The sequence below is a fragment of the Canis lupus genome, chromosome 13 (assembly GCF_003254725.2).
Source record: "Canis lupus dingo isolate Sandy chromosome 13, ASM325472v2, whole genome shotgun sequence".
Classification (NCBI taxonomy): Eukaryota; Metazoa; Chordata; class Mammalia; order Carnivora; family Canidae; genus Canis; species Canis lupus.
Genome location: NC_064255.1, coordinates 60,508,683 through 60,532,612, shown reverse-complemented (window position 1 = coordinate 60,532,612; position 23,930 = coordinate 60,508,683). Strand labels below are relative to the sequence as shown.

The 23,930-nt window shown below is 37.3% G+C and overlaps 1 protein-coding gene across 18 annotated transcripts in view; it reads right to left on the bottom strand.

Moving 5' to 3' along the window:
- Window positions 1-23,930, bottom strand: part of RUFY3 (RUN and FYVE domain containing 3) — a 72,273-nt gene that overhangs the window by 31,441 nt on the left and 16,902 nt on the right. For 4 of the 18 annotated variants that reach the window (XM_049093047.1, XM_049093041.1, XM_025435758.3 and 1 more), the window contains exon 2: window positions 11,083-11,136. The exons of 11 other annotated variants lie outside the window; for them this stretch is intronic. In XM_049093047.1, coding sequence (XP_048949004.1) covers window positions 11,083-11,136 — 54 coding nt within the window. Of the gene's footprint in view, window positions 1-11,082; window positions 11,137-14,818; window positions 17,495-18,194; window positions 18,244-23,930 lie in introns of those variants that run through there. 3 more of the 18 variants (XM_049093048.1, XM_025435762.3, XM_049093044.1) reach the window with 3 other exon arrangements.

Genomic DNA, 23,930 nt, shown 5'->3' with positions numbered 1-23,930 from the left:
TATAAAGTCAGAATTGGTATATATTGTCATTAATTCTTTCTTGCACAACATCTGTTTTAAGGCCATCTTCAAGTGACTCTTTGCTCAGGGCAGGTCAACTTGTCAAGATCAGAATAATCTCACAAGGGGACACTGAAATACACACAGAACTATCCCCTAAAAAACCACCATGAGAAACAACCTAATTAGACATTAGTCTCAAACTTTGTTACTGGCATTTATGTGCACTCCAGTGTTTCTAAGACTTGTTTATTTGAGAGAGAGAGAGAGAGAGAGAAAGTATGAGCGGGGGGGGGGGGGAGAATCTTAAGCAGACTCCACTCTGAGTGTAGACCTTGAGGGGACTTGATCTCACGACCTGAGCCAAACTCAAGAGTAAGCCGCTTAACGGACTGAGTACCTAGGCACCCTGCACTCCAGTGGTTCTAACCTTCCATAATCACTGGAAGAAAGGAATGGGGTACAGCTGTGTGGGTATACATGGATGTCTGTGAAGAGCAACTAGATTCTCTATTTAACACCTCCAACAGGCGGCAAGAAAATTTTGTAAGAGAGCTGGATTTGAGACTTTTGCCAAAAGTGGTGATGGATTTATCCTCCTACACTGCGTCATCTCATTCTTCTTATAATCATTAACAAAATGTTCAAGACACCTGTTTGGGGTCTGAGGTGAATAAAATAAACAAATAGGAGCTAATACCAAGGGAAACTGAAGTCTTAATACCTTGTACTTTATTAGTATGCTGCTATACCCCGTTGGAATGAATCTACACCAAACACAACCCACTCATTCTTTAGAAAATATTGCTCTCAACTTTGGTACTACTGACATTTTGGGCCAGATAACTATTTTTTGTGGGGGCTGCTCTGTGTATTAAGTCTAGCAGCAACCCAGGCTTTTACCCACTAGGTGTCAGTAGTAGCACCCTCTAGTTCTGACCAGCAAAAATGGCTCTAGATCTTGCCATGTGCCTGTCCCTTGGGAGACAAAATTGGGCTCCCCCTCCATTGAGAACTACTTCTCTAAACAAATAAAAGACAAAAATCAGGGCAATTTGACAATTAGGCATAAAAGTTTAAAAGAATTTACTGCTCATTATTATTTAATGCAAAAACTAAAATTATTATTTAATGTTTATTATTAACAGCATTTTTGTGTTGAAGAGTAGACAAGAGTATGGGCATTGCAAATAATTTTAATTACATTTTCTGGTTAGTGCTAATGTAAACTAATGAAAATAGTTTTTATTACTAATAATTACTTAAAATTATTTTTTCCCATTTTGTAATGTTGGCTACTAGTAATGATCACTAAATCATTAACTTAATTTGTCATAGCAATAAAAAATATTCAATCAGTTTACTTGTTTTAAATTGTACTCAAATATAAAATGATTTTACAGAACGAACATATGCTGTTAAAAAGGGCTGTAGTGACACAATGAGAGCATGGAAGTCCTGAGGGGCAGGTTCTTGTTCTGGTTTTTGATATGTGTGTTAGTTATGTGAAACTGCTGATTGTGTGAAAATTCATTGCACTGAATAGCTGAATATTTACAATGTGATCTTTCTGTATATTTTAACTATAAAAGGTTTCTTTTTAAGGTTTTGATAAATTGTATAGGCCAGAAAACTATTTTTAAAATGCATGACTTTCCCAGTGTCATTAGTCATATTTTTTATGAGAAAAATATCCAAAATTAAAATGTTTAACGATGCTAACACTTAACACTATTATTCCAAAACTGAACTTTTGTTCATTCATTATTTATTTTCAATAAATACTGAACATCTACTGTGTATTAGATACTATATTTAATGCTGGGATTCCAGAGATAGAAGACCTAGTTCTTGACATCAAAGTGCTTACTATTTATCAAACTTGGGTTAGGCAGATGTCTGGAGAACAAAACTGGGGAGCTTACAGAGAAAACTTGAAATTTCACAATAAACATTATCATCTTTGACAAAGATCAATTTTATTCCAGGACAAAAAAAAAATTTATTCCAGGACAAATAAAACTAAAATATTTTTATATTAGGTCAACTATACCCTTTCTATGGAATCAAATGTACATTTTATATAATTTTTGAAGGCTAAGATACTAGATGTGATATTAATATAAAATTTCAGGCAGGCTATATGTAAGTCCAATACAATTTCCTATGCCACTGGATCTGGAAAGGTTTGAGAAGCAGTGCAAATGTACTACAATAAAAACACTAACAAAAGTATACACAAAATATTACAGGAATATGCACAGAAGAAAGGTACCTGACCTGATCCCCTTTTCCTTTCATGCATAAAGGGCAGGTAATGTAGACATAAGTTCTCAGAGGAGAAGGCTTTTTTTTTTTTAGGCTTATAAGAGATGTTTATTCAATCTGTAGCATTTTGAGGAAATTAAGAAATATCCATTAACATGGCTATTACTTGACATTGTCCTGAGGGTGGTAGAGGAATGCAATTAAAGAAGATAAAGAAATTACAAACATATAACCTGTGAAAGAGTAGATCAAATATTACTGCTCTCACATGATCTGATTTTATATCCAGAAAATCAAACAAAATCTGTACAAAAATATACGAATTCACAGAGGTAGCAGAGTTCAAAATTAATATACAGAAATCATCAGGAGGGATGTCCGGGTAGCTCAGTCGGTTAAGTGGCCAACTCTTGATTTTGGCTCTAGTCATGATCTCAGGATTGAGCCCAACCTTGGGGCTCTGTGCTCTGGGAGGAATCAGCTTGAGGATCCTCTCTCCCTTTGCTCCATCCCCTGCTCACGTGCATTCTCTCTAAAATAAATAAATCTGGGATCCCTGAGTGGCGCAGCGGTTTGGCGCCTGCCTTTGGCCCAGGGCGCGATCCTGGAGACCCAGGATCGAATCCCACATCGGGCTCCCGGTGCATGGAGCCTGCTTCTCCCTCTGCCTGTGTCTCTGCCTCTCTTTCTCTCTGTAACTATCATAAATAAATAAATAAATAAAATAAAATAAAATAAAATAAAATAAAATAAAATAAATAAATAAATCTTAAAAAAAAATTCATCATTATGTGCCATATATTTCAGTACCAGAGAATAAGACTTTTGAATTCAGTCTTTTTTGTTTTTTTAATTGTATTTATTTATTTGACAGAGAGAGAGAGAACACAAGCAGGGGGAACGGGAAAGGGAGAAGCAAGCTCTCCACTGAGCAGGGAGCCTAATGTGGGCTCAATTCCAGGACTCTGGGATCATGACCTGAGCTGAAGGTGGATGCTTAACTGACAGCCTCCCAGGTGCTCCTGAATTCAATCTTAAAGGACCAAAAGACATTTAGTCAGATGAGGGGGTAAGTGTAGAGCTGGGAAGGGAGCAGGATGAAAGGTCGGGCAAAGGTGCTCAGGTATGAGAGAACTTGGTACAACAGGAAAAATAAAATGGAAAACGCGTCAGAAATGTATGGTGCATATAAGTGAATGCTGTGAGAAGAGATGAGGGAAGACAGGTAAAGGAGAGACTGCTAAGGATCTTTATTAAGGAATATGGATTTTACCTTAAAGTCAAAGATTTTAATGAGAGGTGTATGTCACAGATTTGAATTTTAGAGGAGCCATTCTCATAGCTGTGTGGAAGATGGATTGGAAGGGTGCAAGAACTCAAAGCTGCAGAGCAAGTAAGGGTCTAATGCAATAACTGGAGAGAGAAATGGCAGAGGGTGGAACTAGAGCAGTTGGTGCTGTGTGGAAGGGGGAAATAGCTTTGGGGGACATTCCAGGGGTAGAATGGCAGGATTTCAGGACTTGATGACCACTTGGATGTGAGAGAAGGAGGGAAGTATGGAGAGTAAGTCCTATGTTTTGGTGAGCAGATAGATGCTGGCACAAAGCACCTTGGTAGGGAACAGAGCAGGAGCAGTGGACTAAAGAAACTGTACAAAAATAACTCCAGTTACTATAATAAACTCTATTAATTGATTTCCAAACCAAAGTTCTTTCAAGAACATGTAGATCTTCATTATAGCTCTTCAAGACTGTTAATTTCCATATGAGGAAAATTTTAATGAACTTTACAGAGTAATGAGGCTCACTTTGTTAACAGTGATGACAAAAGTGAACGCAAAGTCATATAGCTAAGAGTGACACTGAGTCACACTGCTCTGCAAACCCATCATCTGACCAAGACCCTATTTAACTCTTTAGTGCAATGACTAATGTTCATAGAGAGAAATCTTGAAATGTTTTATGAATAATTGAAGAAAAGTTCAGTTATACTTAACATATGTCAAAATTAAGTTTGTTATATTGTACCCAATTTTTGTTAAGGTGGGAACTATTCATATGTACAAGCAGTTACTCTTTAGAACTTCCTGGTTATCCGACAGATCAAAAATGTATCCCATTTGAGAAACAAATATTGTCATATGGAGTTTTTCCAAAGATACCTAAGAACATTAATATGAGATTAAAAATGACATACTAACGGAAAGATACAGAAAGGAAAGCTTACTTTGTGTTCAGAATGTCTGAAGACCAATAATTCCTAAATAAATCTATTTTGAACTATTTTGGTAATATTTCTTGGAGTATAAAACTGATGCAAAATGAGGTGTCCTTGAGAGTGAAAGAAATTAATGAAAGCACTAAAAAGATCCTGTAATAAAACACCATTTAACTAGTCTGATGACACGTATTTGTACAAGAGAATCAGGAACTTTTTACTCAATCCTCATTTAAGAATAATCAATAGAAGGAGACCCTGGCTTGCTCAGTTGGTAGATCATATGACTCTTGATCTCAGGGTTTTAAGTTCGAGCCCATGTTGGATGTGAGATTACTTAAAAACAAAATCTTAAAAAAATAATAAAAATAGAGCATTAGGCAAAGAAACTTCAATCCAGCTGAGAAGCCGTTGCAATTTCCTAACTATAATTCCCAGCTTTTAGGTGATGAAGGAACCTGTGTACTCCCGCATTCGGAAATTCAAATGGTATGTTTTTCTCTGGCAACTCTTTCAGGTCTAATAAAGTATTTTCGGGATATTTCAAAAAAATTAAAAATAACAGAAGAGTCTTTGGACCCTTAGATTACCTATATATCTATGTCCATATCTATTTAGTCTCCCTAATGCCATTCCAAATATTATATAAACTTCTACTCAAGAGTACTAAAGAGGAAATTCACTTAATGTACTTTGTTAAAATCAAGCTTTATCAGCAGAAAGATTATATCCACCTATTAATCTTAATCACCTATTTGCAACAATTACCTATATGATACCAAACAAGGAGTCTTACTTCTTTGGGGCCTCAATATCCTCATCTGTCAAATGAGAAGGTTAAGCTTGTTCAATAATTCTTTCATCTTTGAAACAATACACACCCGTATCAGTCACAATGACTCATTGCAGCACCAATTCTCAAGGCGGGGGTGGGGGTGGGGGGGGTGGGGTGCGAGTATCCCTGGAATGGAGAGAAACAACATGGCTTAGAAAACCCCACCAATGACTCTGATACCAAATGAACTAGATCCTCCCCACTGAACATACAGCCCTGGCATCAACACTGGCATCACCTGGAAGCTTTTAGAAATGGGAAACCTTAGGCTCCAATGTACCGCTGAATCAGGTTCTGCACTTTAACCAGACCCCAGGGTCATCTGCATGTGCATTAAATTTTGAGAAACACTGACCTAGATGACTCTTCAGCTCCAGCATTATCATAATTCCATGATTTCAGAGACTGCTTCCTCAAGGGCAACCAATAAATACAGACATCAGTGGAAAGCCCCAGGAGGAAGCTATAATAAAGATTAGAACAGAAATAAGCAGCACATTAAAGCACTGAGAAAAATCAATAAAACCCAAAGTTGATTCTTTGAAAAGACCAACAACACCGACAAGCATCTAGCTTGAGTGACCAACAGAAAGACAGAAGATTCAAATTTCCAAAATCAGGAAGGAAGAGGAGGCATGTTGACCCTATAGAAACAAAAAGGATTATAAGGGAATACTATTTAATTGGCAATTGTATGCCCAAATATTAGACAACCTAGATAAAATGAACAATTTCTAAGAAAAATACAAACTGCCAAAACTAACTTGAGAAAAAGAAAATCTATAACAAGATACTGAATTTGAAATCGAACCTCATATGAATATAGATGCAAAACCCTCAATAAAGTACTTGCAAACCAAATCTAGCAACATATAAAAAGGATTATACAACAGAACCAAATGGTTTTTTAGATGACACCAAAAACACAAGCAACAGAAAAAAATTAACTGGATTAAAAAGAACAATGATAAAAAAATTTAAACTGGATTTTGTTCAAATTAAAAACATCTGTGCTTCAAAGGATATCATTAAGAAAATGAAAGGCAACCCATGAAATGGGGGGGGGGGTGGATATCTACATATTATATCCAGTATCTCGAATATACAAAGAACTTACAATTCAACAAAAGACAAATAACCCAGTAAAAAGGAATGGGCAAAGGATTTGAATAGGCATTTCTTTGGAGAGGATATGCAAATGGCTAATAAGTACATGAAAAAAATGCCATTAGGGAAATGCAAATGAAATACCAGTCCACATTCACTAAGATGGATATAATTTTTTAAAGAATTTTAAGAGAAAAATAATAATTGTTGACAAGAATCTAAAATGGTACAACAGCTTTGGAAAACAGCCTGGCAGTTCATTCTTCAAAAGGTTAAACCATAGTCACCAATATGACCTAGCAATTCCACTCTTAGGTATACACCCCAAAGTGAAAACATATGTCCATTTAAATTCCTAAGTGGATGTTCATAACAACTCTACTCATAATAACCTAAACGTGGAAGTGGCCCAAATGTCCATCTATCGATGAATGAATAAAATATAGTATGTATGATGAGATATTATTCAGAAATAAAAAGGATGAACTATTGATAAATGTCCTATTATGCCTGAACCTTGAAAACATCACGCTGAGTGAAAGAAGCCAGGCACAAAAGGCCTCATATTTAATGACTTTGTTTATATGAAATGTCCAGAACAGGCAAAACTATAAAAAACAGAAAATAGATTAGTAGTTGCCAGGATCTGGGGAGAAGAGAGAACAAAAGTCAATGTTAATGGGTACAGGGTTTCTTATCGAGTGTTGAAAATATTCTGGGATTGGGTAGTGGTGATGGATGCCCAACTCTGTAAACATACTAACAACCACTGAACTGTATAGTTTAAAGTGGTGACTCTTACAGTATGTGAATTCTCTCTCAATAAAGCTGTTCTTCAACACAATTAGAGACTTACAGGAGGGGAGGTGGGCAGGGGGATGGGTTAAGTAAATGATAGGTATTAAGGAGGGCACTTGTAATGAGCACTGGATGTTGATCTAAGTGAGGAGTCCCTAAATTCTTCACCTGAAACTAATATTACACTCCATATTAACCAACTGGAATTTAAATAAAAAGCTGGAAATACAATGAGGGTAATAAAAGTATAAAAAGTAATTTAAAAAAGTAAAAGAAACCCCAGAGACTTAGAGTCTTGTGTGGATCCTGATTCAAACAAACTAACTGAAAAGAGACATATTTGAGACAAGCAGCCTTTGAAAATGTGCTGAATAAATATTAGGTACTATTAAGGAATTATTGTTAATCTTGTTAGGTGTCATACTGAAGTATCTGGGAATGGAGAATCATAGTGTTTGGAGTTTCCTTTAAAATAACACATCTTCGGGGATCCCTGGGTGGCTCAGCAGTTTAGCGCCTGCCTTTGGCCCAGGGCGCGATCCTGGAGTCCCGGGATTGAGTCCCCCCGCGTCAGGCTCCCGGCATGGAGCCTGCTTCTCCCTCCTCTTGTGTCTCTGCCTCTCTCTCTCTCTCTCTCATGAATAAATAAAAAAATAATAAAATAAAATAACACATCTTCAAGATATGATGGGGTTACATCCCAATAAACCCACTGTAAGTTGAAAATATAAGTTAACCAATGCATTTTAATACACCTAACCTACCGAACTTTATGTTTAGCCTTGTCTCCCTTAAATAAGAACCTCTGATTTCTATGTGCTTGGTCAGAAGCAGGGGTGACAACCTAGCCTTCCCCCCAGCCATTACCCTCTCCTAACCCTTGGCAACTATTATTTTCCATTTTTATAGTTTTGTCACTTCAATAATATTATATAAATGCAATCACATAGTATGTAAATTTTTAAATTGGCTTCTTTCCCTCCACTCAGCAATAGTTCCTTAGAGATTCATCCAGGTTGTTGGGGGTATCAATAGTTTGTTCCTTTTTATTGCTGAGCAGTATTCCACTCAGAACCTTTCTGAATTCTGCAGGCCTCACTTTCCTCATCTGTGAACTGATAATAGAGTTTTGAAGACTAAACAAATATCTGCATGTTAAGTATTTAGAAATGCTTAATCTGGGTAATTGCAATTTCAGTCTGTTTCAGAGGCTAATTAGTAATAAGTACAGAAGAATTTAATATTTATTGAGAAACTAAAGATAGCAAACTGTGTGTTTTTATTCATTTAATCTTCAGAATTTTCTAGTGAGTTTCCAATCTTTTAGGCACAAATTAATAGTATACAATGAGATGGGATGCCAGATAATTGATCAGTGTTGAAAGCAGGATACTTTCTACTTTAAGAAGGCACTTCATATTCTATTAGACAGGAGTTACAGACACATTGACTGTAAAACCAACCATCACTTTAAGAAATCGGATCACCAGAAAAAACTTCAATCTTGCAAAATTTAGAACAAAACAAAACCCCAAAGCTAACAGTTCAAATCTGCAACTTCCTAGGGTCTGTTATTTTAAAAAGCAAATTTTCAGGAGGCTGGAAACCAATGTTAACACTTCCTTTACTAAAAAACCAACTGTTATGACACATTCATAATAACAGACGAGAAACAGAATTGAAATAGCTCAGCAGTGAAAGTTTTCTGAAAAGATCTGAGCCTACAAACATCGTCAGCTTTCTCAGGGTCTGAAACTGAGATTCACCCCAGTCCCTAAGCTGCTAAGTGTGTTATATGTGGGCAACACTCCTTAACTCATGTTTATTTTTGTTACAAGTACTCATTTTTATAAAAATCCTTAAGTTATATAATAGTACAGTAAAACTCTAACATTTCATGTAACTGAAATAAGGCAAGAGAAACAGAAAATAATAATAATAAAGGGATGAAATGACTCAAAAAAAGTTAATGAGTAAAGCTATTTCCCTTCCTCATTCTGATTTCTTTAAAAACTACATTCCAGAAAGACTTGTCTGTAAATACATTCTTGAAATATTACCATATACCATGTGACTGCTAATCTACTAAGATCATCAAAATATTGAGACAGTTCACATCTTCTGGGTTTTTAATGTGCTATTATGTTATAACTCATCTTATTTCCCTTTCTGATTTCATCTATGATAATCATTCACAAAAATCCCACAAAAACAAAATGAAAAGAGGCGGCTTACTCTCACACTAGGCTTGATTCTTGAAGTAGTACTTTGTATTAAAGAAATGGAATATTACCAGGGTGAGTCCTAGGGAAGAAGTATCAAGAAAGGCATAGATTTGTTGGTTTTTATGCAGCATTTTTCTTTAGTGCCTAGTCTATTAAAGGAATCAAAACCTTACACTTGTGTTGTACCTGGTAAATAACAACAGCTAACATAATAGGAAATGCTACTCACTGAATGAATCAACACCCTTCTCTTTGTTTTTCTTTCTCTATGAACTGTCAATCGCCTATGTAATACTGATTTTTTTCATTGAATTATAAGTAACTAGTTACAATACAAGCAGAATCAGAGACGGAATAAGGACAGCTTGACTATAGAAAATGACATGAAACTCGGAATAATTTACTCATTCAAAGTTAAGGGCTGAAGAAGAAACTAATGGGCATCAGTGGCGACAGAAACTACTGGGCATCAGTAGTCTTGCCTGGTATGACCAAACAGACTGAGCACAGTACCACCCCAGGTCTCACACAGATACTGAGAAGTTTAAGACCTGTAAGGATTTTACACTTGAGTAGGACGATAAACACATCAGAAGTAGAGAACAAGTAAAGAGCCTTAAGCTCCAATGCAGGACGTGAGTGAATGGAGACCTGAATGTGGGCCATGGCTGTCAAGGAGCAGTTCCTTAGCAGAGCTTCCGTCTGGACTGAGGTGGGGGGAACTTGGTGGTGGGGAGAGGAGGGTAGTACACTCCCAGGGGTAAGGCTGCAGGGCCAGGCAGGAGGAGGCTGATACACTATGCACAGGCAATGAAAAGGTCAGTGTGCACGCAGGGCAGGGGATGTGTATGTGCTCAAGCCGGGTGGGGGTGTTGGTGGGGTAGGCACACAAACACGACACACTTTAGGACTCAGGCAAAGGGGGAGATACAGTGAAGCCAAACTTCAATTTTTCTATTTTTATTATAAAATGTGTGAATTACCTTGAGCTCCCTAAAGTTAGCAGCCCCTTACAGAAGAAACAATTCTTGTTAGGGGGACTTTCTATTTTGGAACACATGTGCTACTTTTGAAAGTAATTCCACCAGGAAGTAATGCTATGACAGGACCAAGCTCCAAGTGCTTAATGTTATGGAAATCTACAAATCTGAACAACATTCCAGACTGGATACTTCAGATTCCTGGGATCTGTTTGTTTTTGACTACTGTGGAATTAACAGGAATATACATTTTCACGAATGAGAAAAAGATTTACATCTTCCCAACAAATAAATGAAAAAACAGCCAAAAAACCTGATATATTTTGGTATAAAGTCCCCTTAAAACATGTTTAACAAATATCCTAAAGGAACTGCATAAACATATATTTATGACACTTTACTTGGAACCACAGGAGAAAGATTTTTAAATGCAAGATTCTGAAAAGCCTAATCCCATACAAATGAAGTACCTGTATGGTAAATCTGGCAAATATTTTTATTACTCCAGTTATTGCCATGGGAAATAAAACCAAAGCTGACAATCTGGCTTATGGAAAACGATCAAAAGGTGGTTAGAAATTAAAAAAAAGAAAGTAATAAAGAAAGAAAAAGATAGGAAAAAAAAGCTGAAAGATGTTGGTGTGGCACGCACCTTCTGTATCATCGCGCATTTGCTCCACCAAATCTGTCAAATCCTCCCAAGAGTCTTTGCAAACGGCAAAAAGAAAGGAAAAGAAAGATAAAATGTCATGCAAGCCAAGAAAGAAAAGTGCTATTAAAAACAAGGTTTCAAAAGGGATAACTGAAAGGGAGATTTCCTAGAAAGCTTTCAGCTTAACCTAGAGATTAACAGTGAAAAGGGCTGGGAACATACTCAAGGAAGAATATGTCACTAAACAGAGATATCAACTAAGACTATTAAATCTGTTCCAAAGCTAAAACAATTTCAGAGTTTCTAATGAAAGCAAACAAAGATTTTTTTCTAAAAAAAAGCAAACATATCCCATAAAAAAGTAAGATTTTTTTCCATTGAAAATCAAGACTAGACTGTTAGTATCTTTAAGTGTATACAACATTGACTTCATTCAACATTTATTTTGACCACTTCAGTGCTGAAAAATATGTGGAATGCTTTTTAAGATTCAAAGCAAGTATCATGATACAAACTAGTGACTTTTCTTAAAACAACCAAAGCCTTCCCACTCCCATAGTTCTTCCCCAAACCAAAAATAAAGAAGATGCTGCTTTGAAGACAGACGAAATAAGTCACTTATAATTCAATAAAGATGTCTATTCAGTTTAAAAGTACAGTACTCTCTCCTTTTACTATAAATGCAATGTTCTTGTACACAGAATATTCCATGTGAGGCAAAAAAGGACAGGAAAGAACATGGAAGATTACAAATAGACATTTCTGTGTCTTAAAGCTGTAAGATGACTATTTGGAAGTAAATTTTGAGACCCTACAGAATTTTTTTTAAAAGTACACTAGCTTCATCCTTCAGGAATTCTGAAGCTATTATACTGTATACAACTGCAAGATTCATATGCAAACTCACAAAATCATGTGAGTTTCATTATGTGTAACATGCAGCAAATAAAAATAAATTATCAGAGGAAGAAGCATAACAAAAATGAGAAAATGGGCAAACAATACTCTGCCCACAGTAAGCCTTCCTTCTGGAAAAATTTATCACAGACACCAGCAAAGGGTCTGAAGCAGTAACTCGGAATTATCACCTAGGAAAAGAATTTATCATTTGTCCTGTTTTCTCACTAGTATGTTAAATTATCACTGTAACTTAATTGGTTAATTTTTAGTTCTGATGTAGTTTGGTGATTTTTTAAGAGTACATTCTAGTGTTAAATAAATACATAGTTATAAAAATGTGTAAAAATGATACAAATACAATAAAATTTAGATTCAGAAAACAGGGAAGCAGATGAGGATCTAATAATGTGATATGTGATTAAAGCAGCACTTTTTGGGAAAGCTATATATAGACTGTTGGTTAGGCCAGACATGGGGACAGATAATATAAGAATGAAAGTATCAATAACCTTTGGCACTTTTATTGTCTCCCAATTCAAAAGCCTAGAAATTAATAATTAGAAAACCAAGCATAGGAGTAGTACACAGAAATCCAGGATTAAATCCCTAACTTGTGACACATCACGGGGTTCAGAAAACAGACTCAGGAGCCGAATCCCTAGGGCTGATGTCCCAGCTCTTCCCCTAATGGCCATGTGACCTTGTCCCCTACTTCATCTTTTTCCTCAGTTTTTTCAATCTACAAAACAGGGAAAAGAACAGTACCTATCCTATAGCACTATTATGAGGAAAAAAGAGTAAGCACAGGCCCAAATCCTTCATATTATTATTTTCTAACCAAATATATTTTGAAATTCAGATTACTTTTTTTAATTTTAGAAAGGTAAAATGGTAAATACTGAGGCCAAAAAAACATCAGACAGGACCTAGGGCAGTACTTTACAATCAAGCACATTAATATTTCTGCAGGAAATAAATGAATATTCAAATTAAATATGATAAAGACTATAAATAGCCTCAAATAAATTCAGATCATGTTTTAGCAGCAAATGCATTCAGGCTAATTTATGATACATGCGGTTTTCAGAGCTTTTTGGATTCTGCAGTTGTGAATATGTATGCACAAAGCACTAAGATAGTGTTTTTGTTTTTAAAGATTTTTAATTTATTTATTCATGAGAGACACAGAGAGGCAGAGACATAGGCAGAGGGAGAAGCAGGCTCCATGTAGGGAGTCCGATTAAGGACTTGATCCCAGGACCCGGGGATCATGACCTGAGCCAAAGGCAGATGCTCAACCACTAAGCCACCCAGGTGCCTAAGATAGTGTTTCATAGAGAAAAAGTACAATATCTGTCTTAGTTATTATTATTTTACAGTAAGTTAGTGTCAAAATACATTATATATTTCCATATATCATTTTCAAATATAATCTCCTGACAATATACTACAGATTTATATCATGTAGGACTACAGATTTACAAGAATGTACTCTAAACCATCACATGAGGGCAGCCCCCAGTGGCGCAGCGGTTTAGCCCTGCCTGCAGCCCAGGGCGTGATCCTGGAGACCCGGATCGAGTCCCACATCAGGCTCCCTGCATGGAGCCTGCTTCTCCCTCTGCCTGTGTCTCTGCCTCTCTCTCTAGCTGTGTCTCTATGAATAAATAATAAATAAAATCTTAAAATAAATAAATAAACAAACCATCACATGAGTTTACTCTAAGGACTTGCTTTGTTAAACCTTGTGAAAGTCAGTATGGTGAATATCCCTATTTTAGCCTACATTTACTTAGAAACCTGTATTTGTCACCTAATAAAAGTCTACAAAATTATTAGAGCAAAATATAAAGGTTCTCCAAGACTTGTGCACAGAGGAGTTCTGGAAAGTGAATTTCTAGATAGGAATGCATGGTGAGTATAAGGGATTCTCTGACTTTTCCCGTGCTGTGTCCCATCTACAGAAGTTTCCCAATCTGTCTCAATCAGATATATTTTGTTTCGCTTTTAAAACAAATTTAAAGTTATGAGTGCCACAGTGATGAACGCAATTTAAAAGAGCCCTCTTCCTCCGAAAGATAGAAGGTGTATTTCCTTCTTCTAAAGTTGTTCTCCACTTATCATGACATGCTCAGTGTTTTATTGCAATAAAGAATAGATACTGTGACATTCTTTTATAATCTTCTCAAAGAAGGATTCATAAAATAGTTTAAAAATTATGCCCTCTGCAATATGTTCAAATTATTAAAACAACAAGGAAAGTACCTAACACATGAATCGAAGATGGTAGTACCATGGACAATTCTGGTATTTTCCCCAGAACATTTCAGTTTTTTTAGGGGTAATATTTTTTTTTTCTAATGACATTTTTTTAAAAGACTTTATTTATTTGTTCATGAGAGGCAGAGACAGAGGCAGAGGGAGAAGCAGGCTCCCTGCAGGGAGTCCGATGCGGGACTCGATCCCAGAACTCTGGGATCATGCCCCAAGCCAAAGGCAGATGCTCAACCGCTGAGCCACCCAGGCTTCCCTAGGGGTAATATTTTGCTGCTTTTGAGTATGTTTTGCCCGATCTAAAAATCTATATTAACTTTAATTTGTATCATATAATACATATTCATAAATTTCAGAGAGCAATGATCTAAAGGTTTGCTGATAGAAAAGATAGGCCTGCATTAAAATTTTCCTACAGATAATGCATAATTCAGACCTGTACCAATCAGAACTATGCCAAATGTGCACTGCAAACATTAAAAAATAAAGAGAGCTTCCAAAGTTACTCTGGCTAAACAGACAGCCTCAGTTCCCACCCACTCAGTTCCCACCCACTTCTTACCAAGGTAAGAAGTCCCATAGCTTGGAAATGCCATATTGGCCTGCCATTGTGTGTGGTGCCCTGAGTCTGGTGATGAAACATAAGGACCGTCGCTCCACTCTGAACACTTGGACTAAATGGTGAGAAATGCCGCACCTGACAGACTCATGAGATGCACATGAACAAAGACATTTTTTAAGTAAAGGGATAAGAGACAAGGCTGGAGCTGTACAAAGGCCCCAAATTAGGAAGCATAGCTTATTGGAGGTTCAATGAACTATCTGCTCGGCTATCATTCTGCTTTGGGTCTAAGAATGAGTAAGTCAGTAGACTAGGTAGTATCGTAAAATATTTGGTCAGTGGCAATGGCAGTGTGATCTGATAGAAGGGGCCTTGGCTTTGACATTGATACAGATTTAGGGTGGGGCCTGGGCCCAGCGTAGTCCCATATTTTTCCTTTGGATGAGGGAATTAGCTGAAGCTCCTTCTCATTAAGAAATGCCTGAATGAACTCAAAGTGCCTCTCCATTGTTTATGTATCCAGGCTGTGCGATCTCTCTTCTTGATAGATTCTTTTTTTTCGGGAGTGTCCTTACTATAGACAACCAAGTTAGAGTCAAGTTTAGAGATAAATGTAACCAAGTTACACTGTCTCCTTGAAGCTGGTGGCTCTGATTTAAAAAGTGTATTACAGTTACTTGGGGAAAAGCCTTCTGAAGCCCCAACTACTGATCATAAATAGCCCTTTAAAGGACTGCTGTGAAAATAAAAGCTAATTAATTTAAAGCACTTAGCACACCTCAGGTATTCAATGTCAACTTTACCTTTACAAGAAACCAACACGTGCCCTATATTTTCATTTGGTTACAAGCTGTATTGTTCTAAGTATATCTGCCATAATTAAAAAAGAAAATAGACTAATGTAAAAAACAAAATAAACCCCAATTAAACTAAATAATAAACATGGGGGAGAAAACAAGTCAACATAAGCAGACCAAATGATAAGTTTAACAGCCAAAGTGTTGTTAAAATAACTAATAATACATTTGCTTAGTAATATAAAAATTAGTGAAGGAATTATCAAACTGATTTTAAAAAATGCTAAGAGGTTCTGTTCTAATAAACCAGTAATTGAGGTCAAGATCATCTTTTCCCCACAGTAATAACAAAAATATCAGGAAAGAAACACAAATGATCCTGAAAAAAGTAACATTAAGTGACTGTGATCCTGTGCTTTATAATAAATATTTGGTCTTCCTCCCAAGTGCCTGGCACAGGGCTCCTAGAACCCTTGTAAATTCCCCTTAGTGATAAGAGCACTAGGGGCATTTCCTGTTCTAATGAGGTGACTCTTGGTGGGCTCCTGGATGGGGGCTGGTCCCCAGAAAGATCAAGCCATGATTATAAGCTTGGAATTTTCAGCCCAACTTCCCACTTCTTTAGAGACGGGAGAAGGGCTAGAAATGGAGTTTGTTGATCATGCTTATGTGAGGAAGCCTCATAAAATTCCAGTAATATGGAGTGGAAAGCTTTCCAGCTGGTGAACACATCTACCTACCAGGAGGATGACTACCCCAAATCTACCAGGAAGAAGCTCCTGCATTTGGAACCCTCCCAGACCTCATCCTATGTATCTCTTCATCTGGTTATTCCTTTAATAAACTGGCAAACTTACATTTTTTCCTTAAGTTCTGTAAATTAGCAAATAACCGAATCTAAGGGGAAAGAGCTCATGGGAACCTCCGATTTGTAGCCAAGTTGGATAAAAATTGTGGGTAACCTGGGGATCTACTACTTGTGATTAGTATTTGGAGGAGAGGCAGTTTTATGGGGCTGAGCCTTTAACTTTGGGTGACACTATCTCCAGGTGGATAGAGTCAGAACTGAGAAACTGTAGGATACGTAGCTGGTGTCACAAAACTGCTTGGTGTTCAACCCCCCCCCCCCCCCACACACACCCACTTGGTGACCAGAAGTGTTAGAAGTAAAATGTTCTGTGTGAAAGGAGAAAGATACAAGAGAAACACAGGCTTTCCTAATACAGTTATTAACATCCAAGCCATTGAATATTTAGTATGTACACTAAGCAAAGGATTTTACTAAGGCAGTAAGTATAGTTTATACAGAAGTCACAAAAAGGAAACATCCAGTCACTGTCCTTGAGAACTAGGTAACTGTGGCACAAGGTAAAAAGGAATTGGTATTAGAGAGATAAGAGAAGATGAAATAGATTCCTAAGTCAGGTGAGCAGCTATGGGACACTGGAAGGCTAGGGAGGCCACGGGCTGATAGGGACTGAGGGGATGAAGAAAGGGCCTCCCCACATCAGTAGACCCTCGGCCACCTTGCCTGGGCAGAAATAATCATGAGGTTTCTGATACCTTCAACTGGGAAGCTTGCTGCCCACAGGACTAGACACTATAGAATTCTCAAATGAAATCTAGTCCACATCCTGCATTTTACAGCTGTAGGAGAAAGAAAAGAGAAATCTCAGCAGCCTTTTCATCCCAGAAAACAAACTCCAGTAACCACAGAAAACCATGAAATTTCTCATTGCACATTTAACAGTAAAACTCATTCTCTTCTACTTAGGATATTGTCATTAGCTTAAAGGAAATAAACCAGGTAAAATACAATCATGCAGCTCTAAATCAACTGTCTTAAAAAAATATCACAATTGTCTTAAAAAAAAAAAAAAAAAACCACAACTGTTTCCTTTGGAAAGTCCAGATTTTAGTACTGCGAGAAACCACAACCAACTGCAGTAGCAGAAGACAAAACTAAATTGCAAAGTAGCAGCCAATATGAAAGTTCATGACATACCATACTGTTAAAAAAATTTTTTTAATGCTTATGGCAGCTTGGAAATGTGTCTAAAAAACTAAAATATTTTACTATTTGACCCAGAAACTCCACGTCTAAAAAAGAAAATTGATAAAGTGTTCAAATTATAAACCTAATGGTGTTTATAATTGTCAGTGGTGGCCAGACTTAGAAACAACCTAAAAGTCTGTAACAAGGAAGTCAAAGAAATTATGGCATATCCAGAAAAGGTGAGACCGGTTTCTATTTACTGATGTGGAAGGATACTGCGGAGGAAAAAAAGCGGGTCACACACCACAGGAATGGTATGATTTTTACATGTAAAAAACTGTGAGTGAAACTCTACATATATTTATTTAAAAAGAGAATCTGGTTCCTAAATGTCATCTGTGGTTATCAATAGGTGCTTGAACTTTAGGTGAGTTCTACTATTTTGTGTTTGATATTCTTACAATGTGAATATACCATTTATAGAAGTAGAAAAGGTTAGGAGAAATGACCTTCTGGCACTGAAAGCTGATAACCCAAAAAAGTTACTGTAAACTCCGTTAAGAAAAGCACAAATGAGCGGCACCTGGGTCGCTCAGCCGTGGAGCGGTAGAGGTCATGGTCCCAGGATCCTAGGATCAGGGTCTGCATCAGGCTCCCCGCATGGAGCCTGCTTCTCCCTCTGTCCATGTCTCTGCCCCTCAATTTGTGTCTCTAATGAATAAATAAATAAAATCTTAAAAAAAAAAAAAAGAAAAGAAAGGCACAAATGAAAGGTTAAGAAAAAGCTCTAAGAAAGGTCCACAAAGGTTCACCAGGAGGGAGGAAAGACAGATTAAATGTCTGTGATTAGGAACAGTAGGCTAAGGTGGACCCAGGGGGTGGGAAGGAAGTGGAATGAGGAGGAGGAAGCGGGTTTTATGGAGAGCGCCTTACAGTCCGCTGAGAGGCCTCCTGGAGCTCCGACTGTATTTCTCTCCCAGACAGGATTTTATAAACGTTGGGCAAAACTTACCTCAAAAGGGTGACTAGCCAAGCTATTCCACAGCAGAGCAACAAGAAGGGATGAACTTTGTCCAGGCACTTTGCCCAGTAGGCCTCTGAGGTGGTGGTGAAAGCTGCCACCTCCACACTTCGAGAAGTTCACAAAGACCGCCTGGTGCACACGTAATCACGACTTGGGGAACCCGACAATGTACCTCGGAGGCTATCCTGGCTGGTGGTAGCAAATGGTCCCATAATCTCACCATGGGCAGATGGCAAAAGGTGGGGTGCCATATTGAAAGCAGAGAATAGTGACAGAATTCTGGGAAAACCAGAACCCAAACAATGCAGGTTTTATTTTCTGAACACTTCTGAAAGGACTAAATCAAACGCCGTACCGAACACACCCAGTCAGACCCTGTGGTCACCCTTGTGCATTGCATCCAGCTTTCAGACAGCTCTGAAAACCAAGCGTGCCAGTAAAGAAATGCAGGCCTGTGACATGGGAAACTCAAAACGTCTACTAGATGTATAAAAAAATCATACTGACAGCTAAATTCAAAGCAGCAGCTCTGCTTTTAGGCAACTGTTCCTGTTCATGGATATGTGAAACTGTTAGGGAAAGTACTTAATATGAGTCGGATAACTGCACACCTATAGTCTTCACAAAGCATTCTGCTTTAAAAAATAGCAACTTTTCCTGATTATGGTAATATATCCTTTTGTAGAAGATGTGGAAGAAAAGAAGCATTAAGGATATCATAATAACCACCTGTCATTCCACTATCCAGAGGCAGTCATTTTTTATATTTTTGGCACATTTTGTTTTACTTGTGGTGAATGTGTACCCCTAACTTTAACACAAATTGTGACCACAGTGTATGCAGTTTGGGAGGCAGCTTTTAAAAATTACATTCTAAACAATACCTTATGCCATTAAATATTCTCCCACAACATCATTTTTAGTGTCTTTTGTATAGATGTTCTAGAATTTATTGAACCGTTTTCCTGTTCGGTTACTGAAGTTGCTTTTTAAGGGTTTTGCTACTATAAATCATAAGACTGTGCCTTGCCTTTATCTCTGATTATTTCCTGAAGATGGCTATCTGGTATAATCACTGCAACTTAATTTCTTGAGGCTCTTGATTCTTAGTGATAACGTGATTTCCAACAAAGCTGTACGAATGTATATGCTTACCAGCAGAGCCCTCGCCCAAGTCTTCTTGTACTTTCATCATCACTGAATATTATTCATGGATATGTTAGAAAACAATAATAATCAATCAATCACTATGTTACGCCAAACTTCAATTTTCTAAGTAAGATACAGTGAGTCTGGAATAGGTGATAAATGAGTAAAAAAAATTAAATTAAAAAAACTCAAAAAACATAAACTGTGTATTTTGGAGGGAAGATTTTCCAATAACCTTTTCTTTCACCACTGACTACTTTCTGGGATTATGAGGTATTACTAAATTCACCCAAAATGTGCTGGATAGCTACTATAAACAGTACACAGTACTATAAGGGCTTCTGAAGGATGCAAAAGTTTTGCTCCAAAGAACTTTCTACATAATTTCATAAATGAGGAATCATATGAATTAAAATCAATCATTGGAGAATGATTCCAAATGCATTCAACCAAGTGGCACAGAAAGTACCCCAAAATTCAGGAAATGAAGAGTGTTGCACATGCTAGAGGAGGTCCTGTGGACGAAGGAAGTCAAGGGGCCTTCCATTTCCGGATTTGATGCCAGCATGCAGAATCTCAAGAGGGAACAGTGTAACAGCAAGAATAATCAGGATCCTGGTGAAGCGAGAATCAGCCAGCTTGGCTGAAATAGGGAAGGACTGAATAGGAGTTTGAAAAAAACATTAGATAAGTAAAATTACCCAAAGAAGGGCATGAAAATACTTGGCCTTTAAAGACTAAGGTTCAATATTTGAGAAACATTTTAAATTTAGTACATAAAGGTGCTCGCTGCCTGCCAGCCAGGTCAGTTTCAGCAATGTGGCATTTCTGCTATCGGGTAGTATCTGTGCAATTATGTAATATTTTCATATACTTCAAAAAATGAGTGGAAAGAAGAAAATGAAAACAAATGGATAAAAGCTAACATCTCCGATTTAATTGATGGCAATCACTGAGCATGCCCTAAATGATGTGCTTTGGCCTCATTTTGATGTTCACCAGACTTAGACTGGCCAATGCCGTGATCAATTGTGTACAAAACCGCTAGAAATAGGTCACCAGAGAAGATGCCCTTTGTTACAGGCAGATCTATCATTGAACTTACATTCACTTAGTTTTGGTATAGGAGTGCCCCAAGCAGGTTGAACTGTGGCTGCCTGAGTTTGGATCCTGGCTCTACCACTTACTACCCTCCCAAGTGTCAATTAGTAAAAGGAGGGTGAAAATTGTACTTAGGCTCAAACGGATACTATATACATATTACTTAGAGGGAACAGTTCTTGGCACAAAATCACGGCTTGATAAATGATAACATCTCTCATGACAATCCCATCACCCCTTTTTTCAGGAGTACTCTAGACATAATAGACAAGACTGCCTGAAACAGGGCTCTGTACAAGGATGAAAAGTTTGCTTTCATAAAGATTTCTTCAGCGGGGATCCCTGGGTGGTGCAGCGGTATGGCGCCTGCCTTTGGCCCAGGGTGCGATCCTGGAGACCCGGGATCGAATCCCACGTCGGGCTCCCGGTGCATGGAGCCTGCTTCTCCCTCTGCCTGTGTCTCTGCCTCTCTCTCTCTCTGTGACTATCATAAATAAATAAATTAAAAAAAAAAAAAAAAGATTTCTTCAGCGATTTTGTAAAGAATGAATTAGTACAGGGAGAATAATGGGTTTGGGGAAAAGCTGCAAGTAGGTGTAGGAATCTGGATGTGACATAATGAGCTCCTGGTAGTTGTAGAAATGAAAATGAAAGACAAAATTAAGACTTTGTTGTGGAACATAGCACATATATCCCTCTTTTACGCCCTAACACATATAATACTGTTTGCTTATTTAATCATAACAGAAAACTAGAATAGCCAGATGCCTTGTGTGTATATAGGTACTGTGTTAAAAGCAGAAAAAGATCAATTATATCATTCACTCATCATACGATTAACATGTTCACTTACGAAACTAATTGTAGCCTTGACTTTTCATCAGATTCAGTTAGTTTTACATAAGAATTGGGCATTGCATGCTTATACTTTTCTCAGCAAATACATGCTCATCATCAAAAAGATAAGGGAATGATCACATATAAATAAGTGAAAATAGGAAGTCTGATCACAGATCAGCATGTTACTGGGTTTCAATATTAAGAGTAATAGTTGTTTTAAACTTTTTGCCATTAAGCATGGCTTTTATAAATAGATGATCCCACAATTTTGTTCACTGTTAGGATTTAATAACTTTTCACTGTTTCCCTTCTTCTGATAAAGAATTTTGTTACAAAAGTTCCCAACAGCTCTTACTTAAAAATGAAACTAGCTACAAAATAAATGATACTTTTTTATAAAATAAAAGTAATATTTGATTTTTCTATTAATTCAGAGAAATGACTATTATTACTAAGTCTTATTTAGGAGGGCTTTTAAAATTCACATATTGTATAATATATGCTCATTTTATTAAAGTATAGTATAGGAGTAAATGCATATACATAATAAACTTATTCACTTTTAAAACACTTAAGATTTTATGGTTAAAAAATTAACATTGTGCACAATCAGAAGAGAAAAAAAGATGTGCTATCTCATCACTACCTCTAACATTTTGTTCTCAGTAGAGTATGTGGCTTTATTAATATTTCTGATTAAAAAGGTGAAAATTTACTTGAAAGGAAATTTGGAAAGTAGCTGAAAACATATACCGGCAATCTTTCAGTTCTGGCATTTGGGTCTTTGAAAGTACTGTCTCCTCACCACTTCTACCCCCTAATACCCAAAGCCTCCACTTTATGCCCAGATAACTCTTGTACATATTTTTGGTCTTAGCTAACATTACTTAAATTGGAAATCTTCCCTGGAATAAGATTTCTGACTCTGTACCATTGTACTGCAACGACTGTCATTTCACTTGCTTGAAATAGCCCACCCTGCACCCTCCACTTGTCAATAAGTCCAGAAAATAAAGAAGACTGGATTGCTCACTGTGCTATACTTTAGGACCTATTACAGTATAGGGCATAAATTACAAGTAGGATACTTAAATGTATGTTGAATGAAGGACCAAGGGTCTGTATGATAAAAACTGAGTTTTAAAAGTATTACTTGTTTTCTTTGGGGGTTCTAACGGACATTAAGGATTTTTCTTCCAGAAAAAAAAATACACAGATAAAAAAATTTATGTATGATTTTTAGGATCAAGGACCCAGGTTTAGAAGCCCTGCACTAGACTATAGTGAACTCATGCTATGAAGTTTCTTGGTAAATAGCCATTTGGCTTCTCTGCCAAAATGCCCTTTGGGACATGCACTTTTTATTTTATTTTATTTTAATTTATTTATTTTTATTTATGATAGTCATACAGAGAGAGAGAGAGAGAGAGAGAGGCAGAGACACAGGCAGAGGGAGAAGCAGTCTCCATGCACCGGGAGCCTGACTTGGGATTCGATCCTGGGTCTCCAGGATAGCGCCCTGGGCCAAAGGCAGGCGCCAAACTGCTGCGCCACCCAGGGATCCCTGCACTTTTTTTTTTTAAAGATGGGCTTTTTTTTTTTTTTTTTTTTAGATTTTATTTATTTATTCATGAGATACACAGAGAGAGAGAGAGGCAGAGACACAGGCAGAGGGAGAAGCAGGCTCCATGCAGGGAGCCCCGGACTCCAGGATCACGCCCTGGGCTGGAGGCAGGCGCCAAACTGCTGAGCCACTCAGGGATCCCCATGGGACATGCACTTTTTACATGAAAACATACGCAGTTCTCCAAGCAGAATGGGGTTATACTAGGGTGCAGTGATATTAATAAGTAAAAGTACATTAGTAAATTTCAGTGGGGTTATCTCAGCACCAGACACTTCCCAGTCACTGAATAACAAACACTTTCCATTACATCTTTAGGGGATTTTTCTCTACTTATCTTATTAGTAGAGTATTCCCTATTATATCTTGGCAGTAAAGAATTTCCTATTGAATGGAAAAACCTGATCACAAATCTGCACCCATAATCTGCACCCAGATTGTCCTCTGGGAAATGTGAAGGGCTATCAATTTCTTAGTCTCTAAAACTGGACTTTGCATCAAGGGATGTCCAATAAATATTTCTGATCAATAGACCAAAACACACGCTTACATATACAGCAGTATCATTATTACACTTGCAG